Source organism: Opisthocomus hoazin, chromosome 8 (assembly GCF_030867145.1).
Source record: "Opisthocomus hoazin isolate bOpiHoa1 chromosome 8, bOpiHoa1.hap1, whole genome shotgun sequence".
NCBI lineage: Eukaryota > Metazoa > Chordata > Aves > Opisthocomiformes > Opisthocomidae > Opisthocomus > Opisthocomus hoazin.
Window position 1 is genome coordinate 51,388,320 of NC_134421.1, and position 17,677 is coordinate 51,405,996.

The window sequence follows — 17,677 nt, forward strand, 5'->3', positions numbered from 1 at the left end:
CTAAGAAGGCAACATATGTACAGAGGAAGCCGCGACCTTATCTCTTCTTTACGCCTTCACACCTCTTCACACCTCTCCTCTCCCCCGTACACGCACAGACCTGGCCAGCCTGTAAAACAGGAACTAAAAGACAAGAATGCGGCTGACAAGGGAGATGGCTCTTCCTCTTCCTCATGCGCCTCGGCAGAGCTGGCGAAGATGGACAAGCTGATCCTCCCTTGCTGCTGAGGGAGGAACAGCTGTCAGGTCTTGCTTTATGGGAGGCTGCTGGAGACCTGCAACCTACCTAGCTCCGAGACAACTCAAACACGCTGTCCTCCAACCTCTACGGTTTCTGATATCTCCCTCGTTACACGGAGCAGAACATCATATATGTACGGTCCAATAAAACAAGGTAATCAAGCACAATCCCAGAGTCCTGATTGCAATGCAAATAGCTGACAGAAGCTCACAGAAGACAGGAAACTGAGATTGACTGTTAATGTCAACAAGATGGAAAATTAACTCCTGTGGAAATGGCACGATTAGAAGCTTGGACAGATACGGATAGGCTCAACTTCCAGAAATCATGGCTGCAGTTAGCGAGAAATAATTTAATTCTTGGTGAGTGGGTGAGGTCCAGAGGCCAAAAGACCTCCAGAGACTTAAGTAGAAAAAAAAGTCAGCAAGTAGGATTATTTGCTTCATTTCGGCACTGTGAAACACAGGGGCCTGCTTACTTTGGGGGGAAGGAGGACAGGGGGGAAAATATTTCTTCTTGGCCTGGTGTAGAGTGACTGCACTGTTATTCTGATTTTAAAATTCAAAATGGCAGTACTGAGAAAAACAAGCTATATGAATGTATTTTTGGACTTTTCACACCACTCCCTTGAAGTGCTATGCCCTCAGCACAGATATTCAAGTGGGACCAAGGAGCAGTCTGGAGAGGACTGGAGATGGCTGTTGCACTGGAGCAGGGTAGAAGTGAGAACTAGGCTACGGCTTTAGGAGTACTTGGAAAGCCTTGAGTGGATGGCTGCAGATAAATGGCTGCAGCAGCATCATTCGTAGATTTGTTAATTTGAAATGCACTGAGTAAATGCCGAAGCTGCTGGCACTGTGCACTCATGCAGTCCTCATGTGGAAGTCCTGTCACACATGTGGGCTGGGGTTTGGGAGCTGGAACTTGAACCATCCAGCATCTGGAGCACCCATAAAACTTGCCTTCTGGCTTGTCATGCTTACAACTATTCCCAACAGCATACATGCTCCGTACGCTCACAGGGATGTCCTGTCACGGGCTGAGCATCCATTTGTTGAAGTGAACTGCAATTCATGGTATGGGCTATGAGGATGATGAGAGGACTGGAGCATCTCTCCTGTGAGGAAAGGCTGAGGGAGCTGGGCTTATTTAGCCTGGAAAAGGCTGAAAGGAGACCTTATAAATGCCTAAAAATGTCTTAAGGATGGGTGTCAGGAGAATGGGGACAGACTCTTTTCACTGGAGCCCAGCGACAGGACAAGGGGCAACGGGGACAAATGGAAGCACAAGAAGTTCCATCTGAACATGAGGAAGAACTTCTTCCCTCTGAGGGTGACGGAGCACTGGAACAGGCTGCCCAGGGAGGTTGTGGAGTCTCCTTCTCTGGAGATATTCAAACCCTGCCTGGACGCGGTCCTGTGCAGCCTGCTGTAGGTGACCCTGCTTCGGCAGGAGGGTTGGACCAGATGATCCCCAGAGGTCCCTTCCAACCCCTGCCATGCTGTGATTCTGTGATTCTGTATGGGAGCACAGTGCGTTTAGATGAGGGTTCTGAAAAGAGAGGATTTACCTTCCCCTCTGACTCAAAGGCAGGTGTGGAGCATTCTCCATACACGGAATCTATGCAAGCCGGCTACACACAAGCCGTTTGGAGGGGCTGGAGGAAGCTTAAGAAGTCATAGAAGGAAATAATACACAGCAAAACATACTGGTAATGTTGCAGTAGTGCTGCAACGATTCCATGAGCCATTGAGATTTTGTATTTTTTTCCTTTTTCAAGGAAAAATTTTGAAAGTAGGAAAAAATTTTGAAAAAGGGGGAAAAAAAAAAAGAGTAGTAAACAAACCGGAGAACACGTGTTTTGGGGATTTAAAGTTTTCAGGCTTTTTCCTCTGTCACCCTGAGGGCTCGCGTCTCCCTTGAGGAGAGCGGAGGCGTTCGGATGACTGAACGCCTGCGGAAGTCAACGCTTTAGGGGGAAATTCTAGGGACGGGGCGGGGGGTCTCCCGGCAGATCCGCGGGACCCGGCCGGAGCTCCGGCGGGCAGCGGGGCCGCGGCGATGCCCCGCCGCTGCAGCCCGAGCCGGGGGGGTCCGGCCGGCCGAGGGGCCGCTTCACACGAGCGGTGCCAGCAAGGCCGGCGGCGCCTGAGGGATGCGGGCGCAGGGCGCGGTGAGCGGGCCCGCCCCGCCTCGCCACACCCCTGGGCGGCCCCGCGGGAGGACACCGGGAGGCGGCCCCGGGGCTCCTGGGCCTGTGCGCCGGGAGCCCCTCGCCCCCGCCCGGGCTCGCCCCGGCCCCCGGGCGCTGCCCCCACCCCCGCGGCCTCCCGCCTTCCCCTCCCCTTCCCCCTCCCGGTCCCTCCTCCCCGCCGGCGCCGGCCGTGCCCGCCTCGCTCCCCGCCCCGGCTGAGGGGCGGCTGCCGCTGCTGCTGCCGGCGGCGGCTCCGGGAAGATGTGCGAGCGCGGCGGGTTTTACCGGCAGGAGCTGAACAAGACGGTGTGGGAGGTGCCGCAGCGCTACCAGAACCTCACCCCCGTCGGCTCCGGCGCCTACGGCTCCGTCTGGTAGGCGCGGGGCGGCGGGAGAGCGGCCGGGAGCCGGGCAGGTGCCGGCAGCGGGGCGGGGGGGCAGCCCCGGCGCCGCCGCCGCCGCCCCACGGGGACAGACAATGCCGGGGCGGCGGGAGAGCCGCGCCGGGGGTCGTGCGCGCCGAGCCGAGCGGCGGCGGCGGGGCCGGGGGCGTGTCCGGCGGGCAGCCGGGCTGCGGGGCGCGGCTCGGAGCTCCCCGCCCCGGTCGGCGCCCCGTGGGGCCGGGGCATGCCTGGCCGTAACCCGGGCAACCGGGCCCGCCGCCGGAGGGCGGCCTCTGCCGGCCCGCCCGCCTCAGGCCGCCTCACCCGGGAGCCGGGAGGGTGAACCGCCGGGACCGCCTCCGGCCGCCCCGCTTGGCTGAACGCGAGTCCCCCCGCAGCCGCGAATCCTGCCCAGTCATGGCGCGTCCGAGCCGGAGGGGGACGGGAAGGCGGCGGCGGGCCGCGGCTGTCGGAGCCGTCCCTGCTGCCGGCGCGGGAGGAGTCATCGGCGGGCCCCGGGCTGTGAGGGTCCGCGCCTTGGCGCGGGGGTGAGCGGGACCGCCCGCCCGGGCCGGGGCGCACACGGCGGGGGGGCCGAGCTCGGGAGCGACGGGAGAGGCCCTGGAGCAGGGCCGGGCCGGGCAGGCTGCCGGCGGGGGTGGGGGGGCTTCGGCCCGGCGGTTTCGGGGCGAATCGCGGATTAGGGCAGATCGCTGCCCGAGGGCGTCGGCGGCTGAGGGTTGCGTACAGGCTTTAGCACGTCTTACGATAAAGCGCTTCGCTTTATTATAATTACTGTATCGGGTTTGTGCTTTCGGGAGCTCCCAGTGCAGGTTGGGCTATCATTTCCATATTTGATGTGCATTTCTCTATGCTTATTAAAGCTTTGAATCAATTTTTGGAAGTAAGTTATGTTTGAGGAGTTTACGCAAGAGAATCGTGTTTCTTTTGTAAGCTGGGTAAGTGGCATTAGGTAAGAACCGTCCAGAAAGGGCCTTGAAATAAATGTACAAAAAAGCTTTCTTATAGAACTTAACTTTTTTTTTTTTTTTTTTGCAGTGGACTAAACTTGTGCAATGGTCACTTGCTTTTTTGTCTTCACAGTCAGATACCAGAGAACATTTATGGAGTTTTTGTGTTTGTTGCTTCCTTTTCTAGGTCTGTGAAATGCCCCAGTTACATGTAAACTAGGAATATGCATTTAAAAAACCTCCAACAATCAACAGAAACACTCGGGAGTAGTGTGAAGTATCTCTGAATTCTTCTCTTTATTTTTTTATGAATTCAGGCTTACACTTGCACCAGGGAAGTCTAGGCCTATACTGTGTGACTGTTGGTACCTGCCGCTGTAGTTAAGGGTATAGTCCTGTGACTATCTGATGTGAATAGTTTCACCCAGACCTAGTTTATTTAGACTGTAAAATCTTAGTTTACTTTCTCCTTTTTTATTTTACAAACCAGGAGCTGGATATACAGTAGGAGAACAACTATTGTTGTGTTCCGATTGAACCTGCATTTCAGGTTGTTTTCCCTATTTATGCTGACATAGTTTTAAAGGGAAGACGTACTCTGCTGAATTTTGTAATGAGCTGTCAAGACGTTTGAGAAATTGCGAAGGAAATGAAAACATGTGGTGGTTCACTTGCAGCACAGCTGGTGCTTTGTTTTTTAAAACTGTTAGTGGTGTTAATTCATTGTACTTCTGTCTGCAAAGCCAGGGAAATCCTAGTATTTTATGAATGGAGAAGCCTAGGAACTGGGATATAAAATGGAGACTGGAAGATGCTGTGGGAAAGGTTTACTCGAAACATTTAAGAACAGATTACAGCAATAAAATACTACTCTATATTAATAGCCTTGTTAACATCAATGAACTATAAACCCAAACAGAAGCTTGAATGCGAGGAACAGGTTTGCACCACTCTCAGAAAAGCCATCTATTTTTAGTGTCTATTGAAATTGATTTTTTTTTTTCCCCTGTGTGTGCATATGCTTTACCCAGGAGACCCACAAGACACAATCATTCCCTTGAGTAATATGCTGTATTGCGTTTTTGAGTAGTTGTACTACTATTCAGTAAAATACCTAAAAACATACTTAAGTCTTACAGAAACCACTGGAATTAAACAAATTCTTAAGTGCTTTGCTGAATAGAAGCCAAGGCCCTGAACTCCAAACACTGCCTTTAAAACAGGAACAAAGTTGTTGTAACAGATCTTTTTCTACCTCAGTGAAACCCTTCTCTGGTCCTGCCCTTTCCTTTTTTACGGTAAATTATCAGTCACGTCCAATGGACTTGTGCGACATGAAGTGATAACTGAGAAACATTTTGTAAATATTTGCATGTAAGCCAATTTCTGCTTGCCCTTTTCTTACTTGCAGCTCAAAATCAGAAGAGTTTGTGTCAGGAGGCTATGTGTTTGCATTACTTCTTATATGCAGATGCATCAAATGTGCTATGGAGATAGATATTACTGTTTTAAAACAGATTCACCTTTGTGAGAGGTATCTATATCAAGCACAGTGCTTTCCAGTATGTTTTTCTGGGTTTTTATTTAGATGTGGAATATGTATAAAAAGCAAACCTTCCTTAGCATAAAGAGCTCTACTCCTTTTCTCACTTTTTTAATGGCACATCATAAAGAACAGTCCTCTTTGGAAATCCTCAGAACTACTCAGCCAGGCTGCCAAGCAGAGTTGCACTTCAGCATCTATGTGAACCACAGAGAGAGCTGTGAGGTCTTTCCCTCAAGTACTTCACCCTTGAAGTACATTTTGCGTTACTCTTGTATTTTAGCTCTGCGGAAGGCTTCCTTTTACCTGGGCTCTTTCCTGCAGCCATGCAAGCTGGTGGATGTTCTGTCTCTTGCTGCTGTTGGATCTGATTTTTTTAAAATTTCGGAAATAAGATTAACACCCTGTGGAAGTGAGGGATGTGTATGGTAGTTTAATCAATTAATTATGGTAGTTTAATTACATTTAAAATGATCAACGGAGTCTTCATTTTGGTTAATTTTTCTTTTTTCATGGTTTTTTTGCATATTAGCAAATACCAAATTTACATGCACAACTGTTTCTTTCGGAGTTGTTTTCCTTTTGTGCTATAGCTTTGCTTAGCAAATTGTGTGGGTTTTTTTGTATTAGACAATTATTTTAACTCTTCCTCAAGCCAAAACTCAGTGAAAGTTTTCTTGAAAAATGCGTTTTCACAGTGTCCACCCTCAAAGCTGGATTTACGTCTCGCAGAAGTCAAAGAGCTGGTTGACTTTTATAGACCAGATGCTATCCCTGCTACTTGTGAATTTTAAAAACATTGCTGATTTTACATGCAGCATTTAAGCTGACAGCGATTTAGATGAGAAGCAAGCAAATTTACTTTCACAGGGTAATCTACAACCGTTTTGTTTCAGTTCGAGAGATAAGAGACAATTCATGTCTCGGTTCAAACTACAATTTAAACTCTTGTCCTTCGTGACACTGCCTTTTAAGTAAGAATCCTGGCTGTGCTTGAGGCTGTCAGTTGTCCTGGTGATACTGCTTATAAGCTGGACCTCTGGCCTGCAGCATCTCTGCCTCCATGCTGCATTACCCTGGTAGGTCCACTGTGGTTTGGTACCTGTCTGCCTTTTCCTCTGGGAGCTGGTGTTACCATCTGCTGGAGAAAGAGCTGCTTCGTCCCTTCTTTTTCTGAAGTCTTTTTATTATACCACAAATTATGTAACGTGGATAGATTCTTGCGTTACCTTTTTTTTTTTTTTTTTAAAGCCTGTATGCCTCTTTTCATACCAGCTTTTGTAAGCTGTCTTCCAACCCTCATAGTCCTGTTTTTGCCTGGGAGGTATAGACAGCCTTCTGCCGCGTGCTCTCTGATCTCTCCAGCAGGTTGTTTCCCATTAGCATATTGCAAGCTCTGTGTTCTGCCTTCTTTGCAAAGAACAGACCTTGCGAGATGAACCCAAGTGAGGCCAGAACTTCTTCCCAGCCAGGAACTCCTGCACTGTTTCCTCAGAGGCCGTTGGCATCAGTAGTACTGACATCATGGAGTTGGTCTCTCTTAATTTTAAGAGTATGCAATGCCTAACACCAACTACGGTGACATAGTGCATTTTTAAAAAGAGGCCTGCTAAGTCAAGAGTGTAGTGGCACGGGCCTCCCTTCAAGCAACGTGGGAAAGTAAAGCCTGCCTGATGTCATTTACAGAAAGCAGCTCCGCAGCAGGTCCCTCTATCCTGCTAACTTTTAAGTGCATGCTTAAGATCCATGAAGTTTTTGTCCTGGCTAATTTTGGGTAAAAATGGGGGAAGGTGGGGTGGTGTGTAGGCTTCTGTTTTGCTTTGAGGAAGTACAACTGGAAAAATTGAAGCGGAAGGCTTTAATCCTGAAGTTTAACCCCTTCTTTCCCGCATCCACCCCGTCCTGTGCTTCTGGCTAGATTTGTCACTCGCACGTGTTTTGAGGGCAGTAGCTCGCAAGACTGGAACACAACATTGCTGATACTGTCCTTTTCGCATTGAGGACCTCTGTGAAGATGCTGAGACAACTTAGTAGCCTGTGAGGTTTTTTAAAAGCTGATATAAATTGTCTTTGACTGACAAGGAGAAAAATTCCTTCATCCAAGGTTCTGCTTGATGGCTTTAAAAAAAACCAACATTTAAAACCTTTTGCTTAGCTGTAGTGGATCGAAGTATATGCTTTCAACTACGAGATCAGGTTATTTGAGTTATGATATGTCTCACTGTAACGTTACATGCTAGTTTATATAGTAAATACCGAAATAATCTTTTAGAGTAGTAGTAACGCACACCTGCTGTGTGTAAATACAGCTGCAAACTGGAGACTGTGTAGATCTGTGCAGGCTAAAGGCAGAATCCCGAGCACGTGTAGAGCTGGTTGATTTCAGTGGACTCCCTTTGGGCTGTTCCTCTTTGGATTAGGTCTTTTGTTTCCAATGCAAATACAGGGGCTGAACTTCATCCTACAGATGTTTATGGTTATATTTTGTTGGAAACATTTCAAACAATATTGTTAAAATACTGCTGTCCAAGATCTGTTAGCAGTTGTCTATTTTTGGTATGTATCATTCAGAAGAAGAGTTTTGAAGCCTTTCATTAGTTTTGCAGATATTTACAATGAGCCCTTCTAAGCTTATTCAAACACTTGCTTGAAAACTGAGTCAAGAGATGAAGGCTGATATGAGAGTCCAGTCAGAGGCAGGACACCTCTTAAGAGTCAGTAGACGTAACAACCATACTTAAAAACAAGGCCTTGGAAGTGAGGCTGCTGTTAATAGGAAGGAGAACTAAATGAAAAGAGTTGCGTGGTCGACATTACAGGTTAGGAGGAGGATCTTTGCAGCAACGTTGCTGGTATGAAAATAAGTGAAGCAAGAAAAAATGTTGCAGAGTGAGAAAGACCCTCAGAGGAACATGGTGAAATAACTATTAGGAATGAAGACGCAATGGGGTTTGCAGCTAGAAAGCCAAGGGAGTTCAAGAATTCCAGAAATTTTGTGGAAGGTATATGAAGGAAGATGGATCTGAGCGCTGGCCAGGGAGACACCACGAGAGAGTTTCTTGAGAGTGATTTTATTGGAGATCTAGGATGGAATGCAGATTGCTCGTCATTCCATTGTCCAGTTTCATCCTGCGTGTTTTCCAGCTGTTGGAACATTGTAGTTACTGACTTTGGAAAGGAAAGGGAACCGGGATGGTAATTAGTGGAGTCAAGGTTCCTGTTGTAAATGAGAATGTCTACGAATGCTTTTATTGAAGGAGACTGAATCAGGAAGGAGGCGTTTATGGAGAAGGGCTGAGAATGGCTGTGATGGACATATCTATGTAGGATGCTGTCACTACGCCTGTAGAGTGGTTAGAGAGCAGATGAGAAACATCTGTATGTGTATGAGGAGAGTGGCAGAGAGAGTTGTAGGAAGGGTGAAGAAAAGGCATGCTCAGGAAGTGGGGAAGACCACTTTGCACTGTGCAGGTTTTCTTTCAGGAGGAGTTAAGAGAGATCTTTTTTAGAGAAAGAGGGGTCATGGGGTGGGAGAGAGACGAGAGGCATGAGATGAGCCAGTTGTGTCAGAAAGGCAGCAAGGATCGTGGAATTACAGCCTTCTGTGTGGTCGCAGGAATACATTAGCAGCATAAAAATTCTCTGCAGAGGGTCTCCTCCATCCTTACTTCAACATCATTTGTTGTAATACACCCCTTCCTGACCACATGATGCAGCAGCAGCATCGCTAACTGCACTAACTGCTTTCCTCTGCTGCCGTCAGTCGCGATGGTGATTACAGTCGGCTAGGGGACACAGTCCCTGTTGCAGAGCCCTGAAACTCTTAGGGCCTGGTTGCTTCAACGCAGCTTCCCAAGGAGCTGTTTGTGGTTTCAGAACCTATTAGCTAGCTGGTACCAAAAATCCAGTATCTAGTTCTGTGAATACAGTCAGGAAGGGAGAGGGAGTTTCTGAACCCCTACGTGACCTGGGAACAAATTGCTACCATTGAATATTTTGGCCATTGCAGAGACAAAACAGGAAATGTGAAGGAGAAGTGGGGGAGGAATAGGAAAACGGAGGACAGGAATGCAAGTGAGATTTGGTCTGGTTAGGTTTATGTAATGTGTTTGAAAGTACCAGCATTTTTCACGTTAAACTTTATGTCTGAATTAACCGTGAGCATTTCTAGCTGTAGCATGGAAGCCCACAATTTAGAACTTCCTGGCAGTCTATTTTAGTGAAATGCTGACTAGAATACCTTTGTCATTAGCAGCGTACTGGCTTAGTGGCAGCTGACAGATTTTCTTGTTTACATGCTGACATTGGGCTCATAGGCTATCTAAAATACATGATTATTTTAGTATCTGTGAGTTGGTTACATGTGCTGAGGAAGCTAACAGCTTAGGACCCCAACCTTCTGTATGTTTTTCTCACAAGCATGATTTTAAATGCATCACTCACACCGATACAAGCTGTACTGTCTGTAACTTCACCTAGAAAAGTGTGACTGCTCCTCTGTAAAGTTATTTGAGTATTTAAGGCACTGTGGAGTCATAAGAGACAGATCAGAAAATAGAAAATAGCTTGTGGATTCAGAGGCTGATACAGCATTTTTGTGACCATGTTGTTACATTGAAAGAAGACTGTTGATGTATTCACATAAACATATGGATAGCAATTGTTTTTTTAGCATTTTTCAGTCTGCTTAAAAGTACATACATATTTTTGTTGCTTGTGGAACAATTATGTTGCATGTGTAAGAGACACTTTGTGCTATTGTATTTAGATTTAGTGGTAAATTAATCTGAAATAATTGGCAGTGATTGTACTAAAGCCAACACAGTTGATGCTAGTGCTCAGCATGGTACGTTGGAATAATGTCCAACTATTTTTACAATACAATAACCTGTCATCGTCAAGCAAGGGGTTTTTTTCTCTAATGAGGAGCTTAACACATCGTTTCAGAGCTGCCCATTACTCATCCTCCCACTTTTTGTCTTGCTACCGTCTCATTTTTCTTTATGGTTTACTTCTGATGCACATATATGTCGTTACTTGTATGGTTTAGTAAGCAAACACACGCTCTGTACCTTAAATCTCACTCTTAGAGGGCGGAAATCACCAGCTTGAACTTGCATAAAGTAACAAAACATTTATAAAGAAGAAACAAACGAACCATTTCCTGGGTTTACTTCGCTGCTTAACTTAAGCTTACTGTGGGTGGCCTTTTTCTGTTGTTCTCTTGCTGCACTGCCAATAGCTGCTATTATCCATTTTCTGGTATGGAATAGATGCTGTGTGTGCTTTTCTCAAGACTATTCTACATCTCAATTAAAAGTAGCTGTATTTATATTAAAAAAAAAAGTTGTATTTTAAAAAATAATTACAAGATCCTGGAGAAGATCCAGAAGACAAAGCTCACAAACTGAACTTTGCAGACAAAGAACAACATCTGTGTTACTCGTGATGACTTTCGTTCACTTACATGACATTTAAGAGAAATGTGAAAAGGATTGTCATGATTCACTGCAGTTGTGAGGAATACAGATTATATGACTGGACACTAGAAAATGACCCAGGGCAGAGTTCCTGTGTGTCCCCCTTTTCTATCTTACTTGCCAATGCATGGTGCAGTAAGGGCTGCTGGCCTCAATCATTAGGTTCTCTGTGGGTTGACCCCTCTTCCCTTCCTTCCCCTCAATGCTTGCTCACATACACCCTTCTGCTGCTGTTACTGGTTTTTCTCAGGAATTCAGGATCTTACAAATTAAGGGGACGTTTGTCCGCAAGGAGGTTCGTGTCTCCTGTAATGGAAGTAGTCAGTGGGTATGTGAAATGATGCTGAGGTCCGTGGATAAGAGCTCAAAGTTGTGGCTGTACTAAATACGTGGCAGAAATTCTGCGTACTTTCCATTTTGTTTTGGGAATGTTACATTCTCTCTTACGAAAATCAGTAAAGTTCTGCCCGTGTAAATCTGTGCTTTGAGGGTGAATTGTGTTTTTTCTTTGTTTTTTCTCTTAACTCTTACATGTAATGGGAAATCTTCACATGTTCTGGAGGAATGTGACCCAGTGAAGGAAAGAAGCTTGTGTTGTGCTGCAGTGAAAGAAATAAAAATAGAAGCCTAGAACCGTATGGGGAAAACCCAGACCCGGTGTCATTGTCACATGGAGAAAATTTAAGGATCTGCTTGTGTACAGCAGTCTCTCCAAGTTTGGCATAGTGTGTCCAACCAGTTGTCAAACTTGTCATGACGTAGAGGTAACAGCCTCACAAGCTGCGACACTGAATTATATAAAGTAAATTTAAAAAGTCTTCTCTGTATTTTTTGCACTTAACCCCAAATGAATCGCTTATTATAAGTATACCTAATATATAATATTAGTATATATAGATGTACAGATACAACGCTTCCACAAGCACAAAATCACACTTTGTAGACAACCAAAACCTCGTGGTTACCGGAGGTGATGGGGATGGCATACTGGCTGACACGGGTAACCTACAGCAAGTGGGGAGTTTGCTGCAGATGCGAGACTGGCACCACGTACGTTCAGCTTGGGTGACGCCTTCATTCTGCGTCAGCTAGACCTCAGCTGGCTCCAGGAATGAGGAGAGCTTGGTAGACCAAGCACTGCACTCAAGTTGAGATTTTTCTGAGCATTTTTGGGTAGTTCCATGCCAAACTCTCCGAGCCCACAGCATGAGGAAGTTCAGGGGCCAGCTGCAGTCCAAGGGGACCAGCTGATCCTGGGAGCAGTCCTTCCTGCACTGGATACTGGAGTTTACTAAATGGGGTACGAGTTGGCTCCATGGGTGGTTTGTTAGATCGGGCTCCCGCAAGCAGCCCTCCAGCTGTTGAAGCAAATTTGATCATCGTGAAGGCTGAGTAGCCATAGCTGAGTAGTGTGCTCCTGATGCCAAAAGCCCTGCGGGGTCTGAGCAGGCTGCACACACGCGTGGCTTGTCTGTCCAGTATGGCTGCTTTGCAGCCACAGAGCACAAACTGGCCCTGGATACTAGGGAGATGACTGTGTGTACGGCCATGTTTATAAATATCAGCTACTACGAATCCATGCCCCATTGAAAGTCCTGAAGTTAGCATGAAGCCAGTAATATCCTGCACTTTTTGTCTCCTGAGTTTTTGGACTGCGTTAGCTTCCTATGTTCAAACTTTTCTCGGAAACCTTAGAGCTGGGAAAATGTGCATATAAATAGAGATTCGTATTTAATCTAGTAGAACTTCAATAGAATTATTAAATATTAGAGCTGACAACACTGAAAAGGTAGGTCTAATTTAAGCAATGATTGAAAATCACACTAAGCAAAAGTCTCTAATCTGTGTGAAAATGATGCTGTCCCTGTAAGCAGAATAATGGCTTTTTATCCTTGATCTTGGAAAGGACAGACAGCAAAAAATGTGTCATAACTGCAAAGAGTTCTGGGTCAAGAACGATCGTATCTGAAAAAGCTATTGCTAAGATTGTTACAAAGTTGTTTCTGGTAAAAATGAAAAAATAGAAGAATTATGGTAGAAACTGTGTAAAAGTGGTGTTCCCATATACTGTCGAGGCATGTAAGCATATTGCTATATGGTAATGCAAGAAATACTGAAAATGTGCCATTAAAAGTCACTTATTTTAACTGCCTACATCAAATTAAATGCTAGTAGAAAAGAATAGATTAGAGATGGGAGATGATATCTCTTTACAAGTATCAAAGTTTATCTCCATCACACTATTCTGTCCAGCTGCATGAGGTAACATAATGGTCAGAGGTAAGACACTTCAGAATGAATAGTTTCAAAGAAAATCAGGAACCAGTAGCTGAACCATTGGAAGGACGATTTGTTTCCAGCTGTAAGTGAGTGTAAACTGGGTATAAACATAAGTCATGCTGGACAGAGGTGGCCCCATAGAGTCAAGGTGCCTGGGACCAGAGAGGTCCTGTCCAAGGACCGGTCTGAAAACCAAATGCTCTCTGGGACACCACGCAGAAAGGGAAGCAGTCCATCCTGCCGCCTCACAGTTTGCTCAGGCGGCAGTGAGGGAGTCGGGGGACAACCCAGACTGCAGCTATGATGATACAATGGCAAGAGGAGGAGACAGAGTCAAAATAAGCGATGCAGGTGTACACGGTCAGGAATGCGGTGTCCTGCTGCTTGCAAAATGTGATCACAGAGGCAGTAGCAGAGATCTCGGACACAAGTCATCCTTGAATCTGACAAACAAGAGAGTTCAAACAATGTGAAATCTATGTTTTTGAATGCTTCACTGTTAATAACTGGAGTTATGATGATGGTAAACCAGGGAAGGAAAGAGCCTGAAGGCATCAGCTCTGATAATCATGATTATCATTTGGTACACTTTCTTGGCTGTGGAGGAACCCATTTAAACCAAGTCAATCCCTGGCCTGTGCAGCTTTATTCATGATTTCGCATTGGAGGTCCCAGGACTGAAGCTGCCATTTGTTTTCTCCTCCCCCCCCCACCTTCTGTGCTTCCGTCCTGGGTCTAAAAAGCTGCTGTCATGAGAATTACTGAAGGTAAAAAAAATAGTGCTTAATACAATCTGAAAGCTTTGCAGCCTTAAGTCATATGGAGGGTAAAAAGCAATCCATCTTAAAGACCAGCGGTTTCTAAACCACTGAAACCCGCATTTGACCTTAGAATTGGGAAGAGATGGATGTTTATCATGATAACGGGATTTAAAACCTAATTCCTTCTAGCCTTGTATAATGTGCACAGTATTTCACAAACCGGTAGAAGTATGAATGGGAGGGCTTGTGAATTACCAGAAGAGCTGAGATGTTAAGCACAGACTGATGCTTTGCACAGTGTTATTTACTTATCTGGATAAACATTTCCTCTTTCACTGGAAAAAAAATAGGAAAGTACATAGAAAGTATGTATTTGTGAGATTTGGTGATGTTGTTTTCAGTGACTTTGTTGGCCAGGATTACACACAGGGCAATTATATCTAATCTTTGTTACATTAACAGCTAAGCACTGTCTTCCTTTTTATTCCTACAGATTTACTTGTGCAGCCTTCATGTCCCCGTGGCCAGCCATGTAGGTTGTAGGGTATTTCTGTTGTTAGTTCTTCTCTTGCTATTCATTCCTTGAGTTGCTCCATGTATTTGAGCACCACGGCATCCGCATGTCCTGAATAACTGAGAAGAACTGACCCTACTGTCAGAACAAGTATCTCTGTTATATCCCTTCCGCTCACTACTCAGAATGATACCAGTCGTCTTCTTCCTGTGCTTGCTTTCTTCTGCTCAGGGAATGCCCTTCCTGAGGTACTCAGCAAACCCTGTACACCTATAAAACTTCCCTGAAGATCCACTTCTGTGATGCTTGCAAGAAACTATTTCATTTATCTCACAAGTGACTCACTTGTTCCATGGTGCCTGCAAGAAACTTGTTGATTAAATCTACTTCCTCTTACTCTGTTTTTATCACATAAAAACATTGCTGGATTGTGCCCTGCATTGGTCTTCGTGGAGGTTGGGTGAATTCTGGGATAAATGGATCATAGTCACCTTTCGGATGCCACTCTCTTCTTCCTGCCCATTTGTTGCCTGCGTCCTTCATTGCTTCTCATTAGAAACACCACCTTGTCCTCCAGCTGCCTGCAAACAAAGAGGCGTTGCTCTTCACTTGGCTCTTCATGACTTTAGCACAGCACCGCATATGTGTAGGAGTCCACCTACCTGGAGCTGATGATAGGCTCGGTGTATTAATTTGTGGGCTACTCCAGGCACGGTCAATGTTTTTTGTCTCTAGCAGGTGTCTCCTACCACAAGTTGCACGATGCTGCTCATAAGGAGCTAATAGCATTTGGTGTGACTATTGGCTGTTGCGATCGTACTCTGTGCATTTTTCATGTTACCTAATTTTCAGTGTTTGTAACTCCAAAAATGTTCTGTGAGGTAAATGTGTGAGGGTTCTCGGCTTGCTAATGCTCTCTAGCAAGCACAGATAGTGTTATCCACACTTTAAACAGAAAATTTCATGGTATTCTAATTGAACACAATTTTAACTTAATAGGTAAGAGTAACAATTTACAGAAATTTTTTGTCTTCCTAAGAGAATGTAGCAAACTGACTCTTTATAAGTGTACTGTGTAGTGTCATGAAGCAATACACACACAGAGCATTTTTATTCCTGTGCTACAAAACAGGCAGCATTTATTTGTGGCTGGTTGTGCTTGTCATGTCTTTCTAATGCACAAAAACCAGGGGGTCTGGTCTCCCTTCTGTGCAAACAGTGACGTGTGTATTTAGTGTCCTCTTCAGCGGGGCATCTCCGTCTGTATGGAGTTAGGCACATGCTGTGTGTCAGCAGGATCGGTGGGCTGGACTGTAAGACATGCACCCGTTGTTTACTTGTTACCAGCATTTCCCAAGGAAATGGTGTGGCCTTGGCTATGTCAACATCCTAATTTGATACCGGTTTTGTGGTATTGTCATCTAGCAAGCTAATGGTCGCATAGGTAATTAATATTGCTAGACACAATGGCAGCAATTCTTTAATTGGCAAAGGCTCGAGTTTGTTGAGTAAGACACAGAGTTTGAATCCCCATATTCCCTATGAACCTTGCCTTGGAGCTGGAGGCTGGAGCTGCGCTAATGGAGCTAATTCTCTGGTTACTTTTCCTGCCATATGGGTAGGGTCACCTGGGAACGAGTCCTGAACATTATCACAAGCGTTAGTAATTTGCTAGATGGAAAACAAGGGAACTATCTTTGAATACTCAGAGTTACTGCTGACAGGCTGCCCTGGTTGCAGTCCTTGAGTAGAAGGTGAAAGAGGGCAAAGGAGGGAGTAAGAGCCCCAAAGAGAGTACAGGTTTCTCCAGTGAACTACCTGAGAGCTTTGAAGTAGAACATGCCTTCAACGTGGACTTTTTCTTTTCTTCTAGTTCAGCTTATGATACCAAGACACGACAGAAGGTGGCAGTAAAAAAGCTCTCAAGACCTTTTCAATCACTTATTCATGCCAGGAGGACCTACCGAGAGCTTCGGCTGCTGAAGCACATGAAGCATGAGAACGTAAGTGGAGAGCGAGTTCTTTCCCTTCGGATTTCTGTGACAAAAGTTTGCAATATAGGCTTAATTGCAGTTAGGTACCATCTTTTACGAAAAGTGTGTGCAACTCTTTAGCTGTCCAAGATACCTGGACCTAGCCATCCTATGTGTGGTGAAGTCACTGGACTTTAAAGTAGAGACTTTCAGTAAAAGGCTGGCTTTTTATTGAAAAATTACCTAATTTCATCTTGAAGGTGCAGTTAATGAAATCCAAAACAAGTGGTCCTACTCTTCTCTAACTAGAGTAATAAGAGTGTTCTTCTCACTACTGTTGGGATGCTCTTGAAACATCAGTTCAGGAAAAAAAGTACCTCAAACCTGATTTTGTTGAATTTGGATTCTGTTGGGAAATTAAGGGCAGGTACTCTCATAGAAATTAACAACAGTGTAATATCTAGATGAAAGATAGTAGAACCTCAGGCCCCAATAACTGAGTACTGTTCTACGTTTGTGTGGTGAACAGTTGATTTCAGTGGGAGTATCCACCTGCTTAAAAGTAACTCGATGAATTGAAGCCTGAATAAAATACAGTGGATTGAAAAGTATCCTGGGCAAAGGATGCTAAAAAAGTTACACAACAGAACAAGATTACCCAAGAAACTGTGCATAATCTTAAGTATAACAAGTGTATAAGCCATGTGCCAACTTTTCTGTAATGAGACATTACTTTTCCTACCTTTATTTCTGATTGTCTAGTCTTGTTCTAATTACTTTTCCTAATTAATACAGTTTTCTGTCAGTCATGGAGATAGCTGAGGCTGTACCTGTTTAGACCACCTATTGTGCCAGTTGTACTAAGTTTTCAGGATGAGCATATGTCATGTTTTTGAATGTTTCAGAAATGCTAAGGACTGTCAATACTAATTACATGTTGCTTTACAGACTTCTGAAAATAAAGTGTCGATTCCCTCATCTTTCAGGTTATAGGATTGCTAGATGTTTTTACACCTGCAACATCAATAGAAAACTTTAATGAAGTGTAAGTAAAATTTTTAAATCATCCTGACTAGTTAGTGAGTAAGTAAGAACCACTACAGTTTTAAAAAGGAAGCACGTACTTTTCTAATAGACTTGCAGCCACCGTTGGCTTTGTGTGAAGAACTCCAATAAATCTTTTCTCAACTTTTCCACTAAAGAGGAGGCAGGAGGATAGGCCTCATTTTTGTAGTTCTTCAAATGATATTTAACAAGATTATAGGTATATGGTAAATGGTTTGATGCTGCATGAATGCCAGTAACTTAAACCTTTTTCAGTCCAATTATGTGTTAGC

At 45.0% G+C, this 17,677-nt stretch overlaps 1 protein-coding gene across 2 annotated transcripts in view; it reads left to right on the plus strand.

Moving 5' to 3' along the window:
• Positions 1-2,572: 2,572 nt before the first annotated feature.
• MAPK11 (mitogen-activated protein kinase 11) overlaps positions 2,573-17,677 on the plus strand; it is a 31,511-nt gene continuing 16,406 nt past the window's right edge. The window contains exons 1-3 of one of the 2 annotated variants that reach the window (XM_075428381.1): positions 2,573-2,809; positions 16,241-16,370; positions 17,327-17,385. In XM_075428381.1, the coding sequence (XP_075284496.1) occupies positions 2,697-2,809; positions 16,241-16,370; positions 17,327-17,385 (302 nt within the window). In that variant the 5' untranslated portion in view covers positions 2,573-2,696. Of the gene's footprint in view, positions 2,810-3,125; positions 3,367-16,240; positions 16,371-17,326; positions 17,386-17,677 lie in introns of those variants that run through there. The other variant, XM_075428380.1, reaches the window with a different exon arrangement.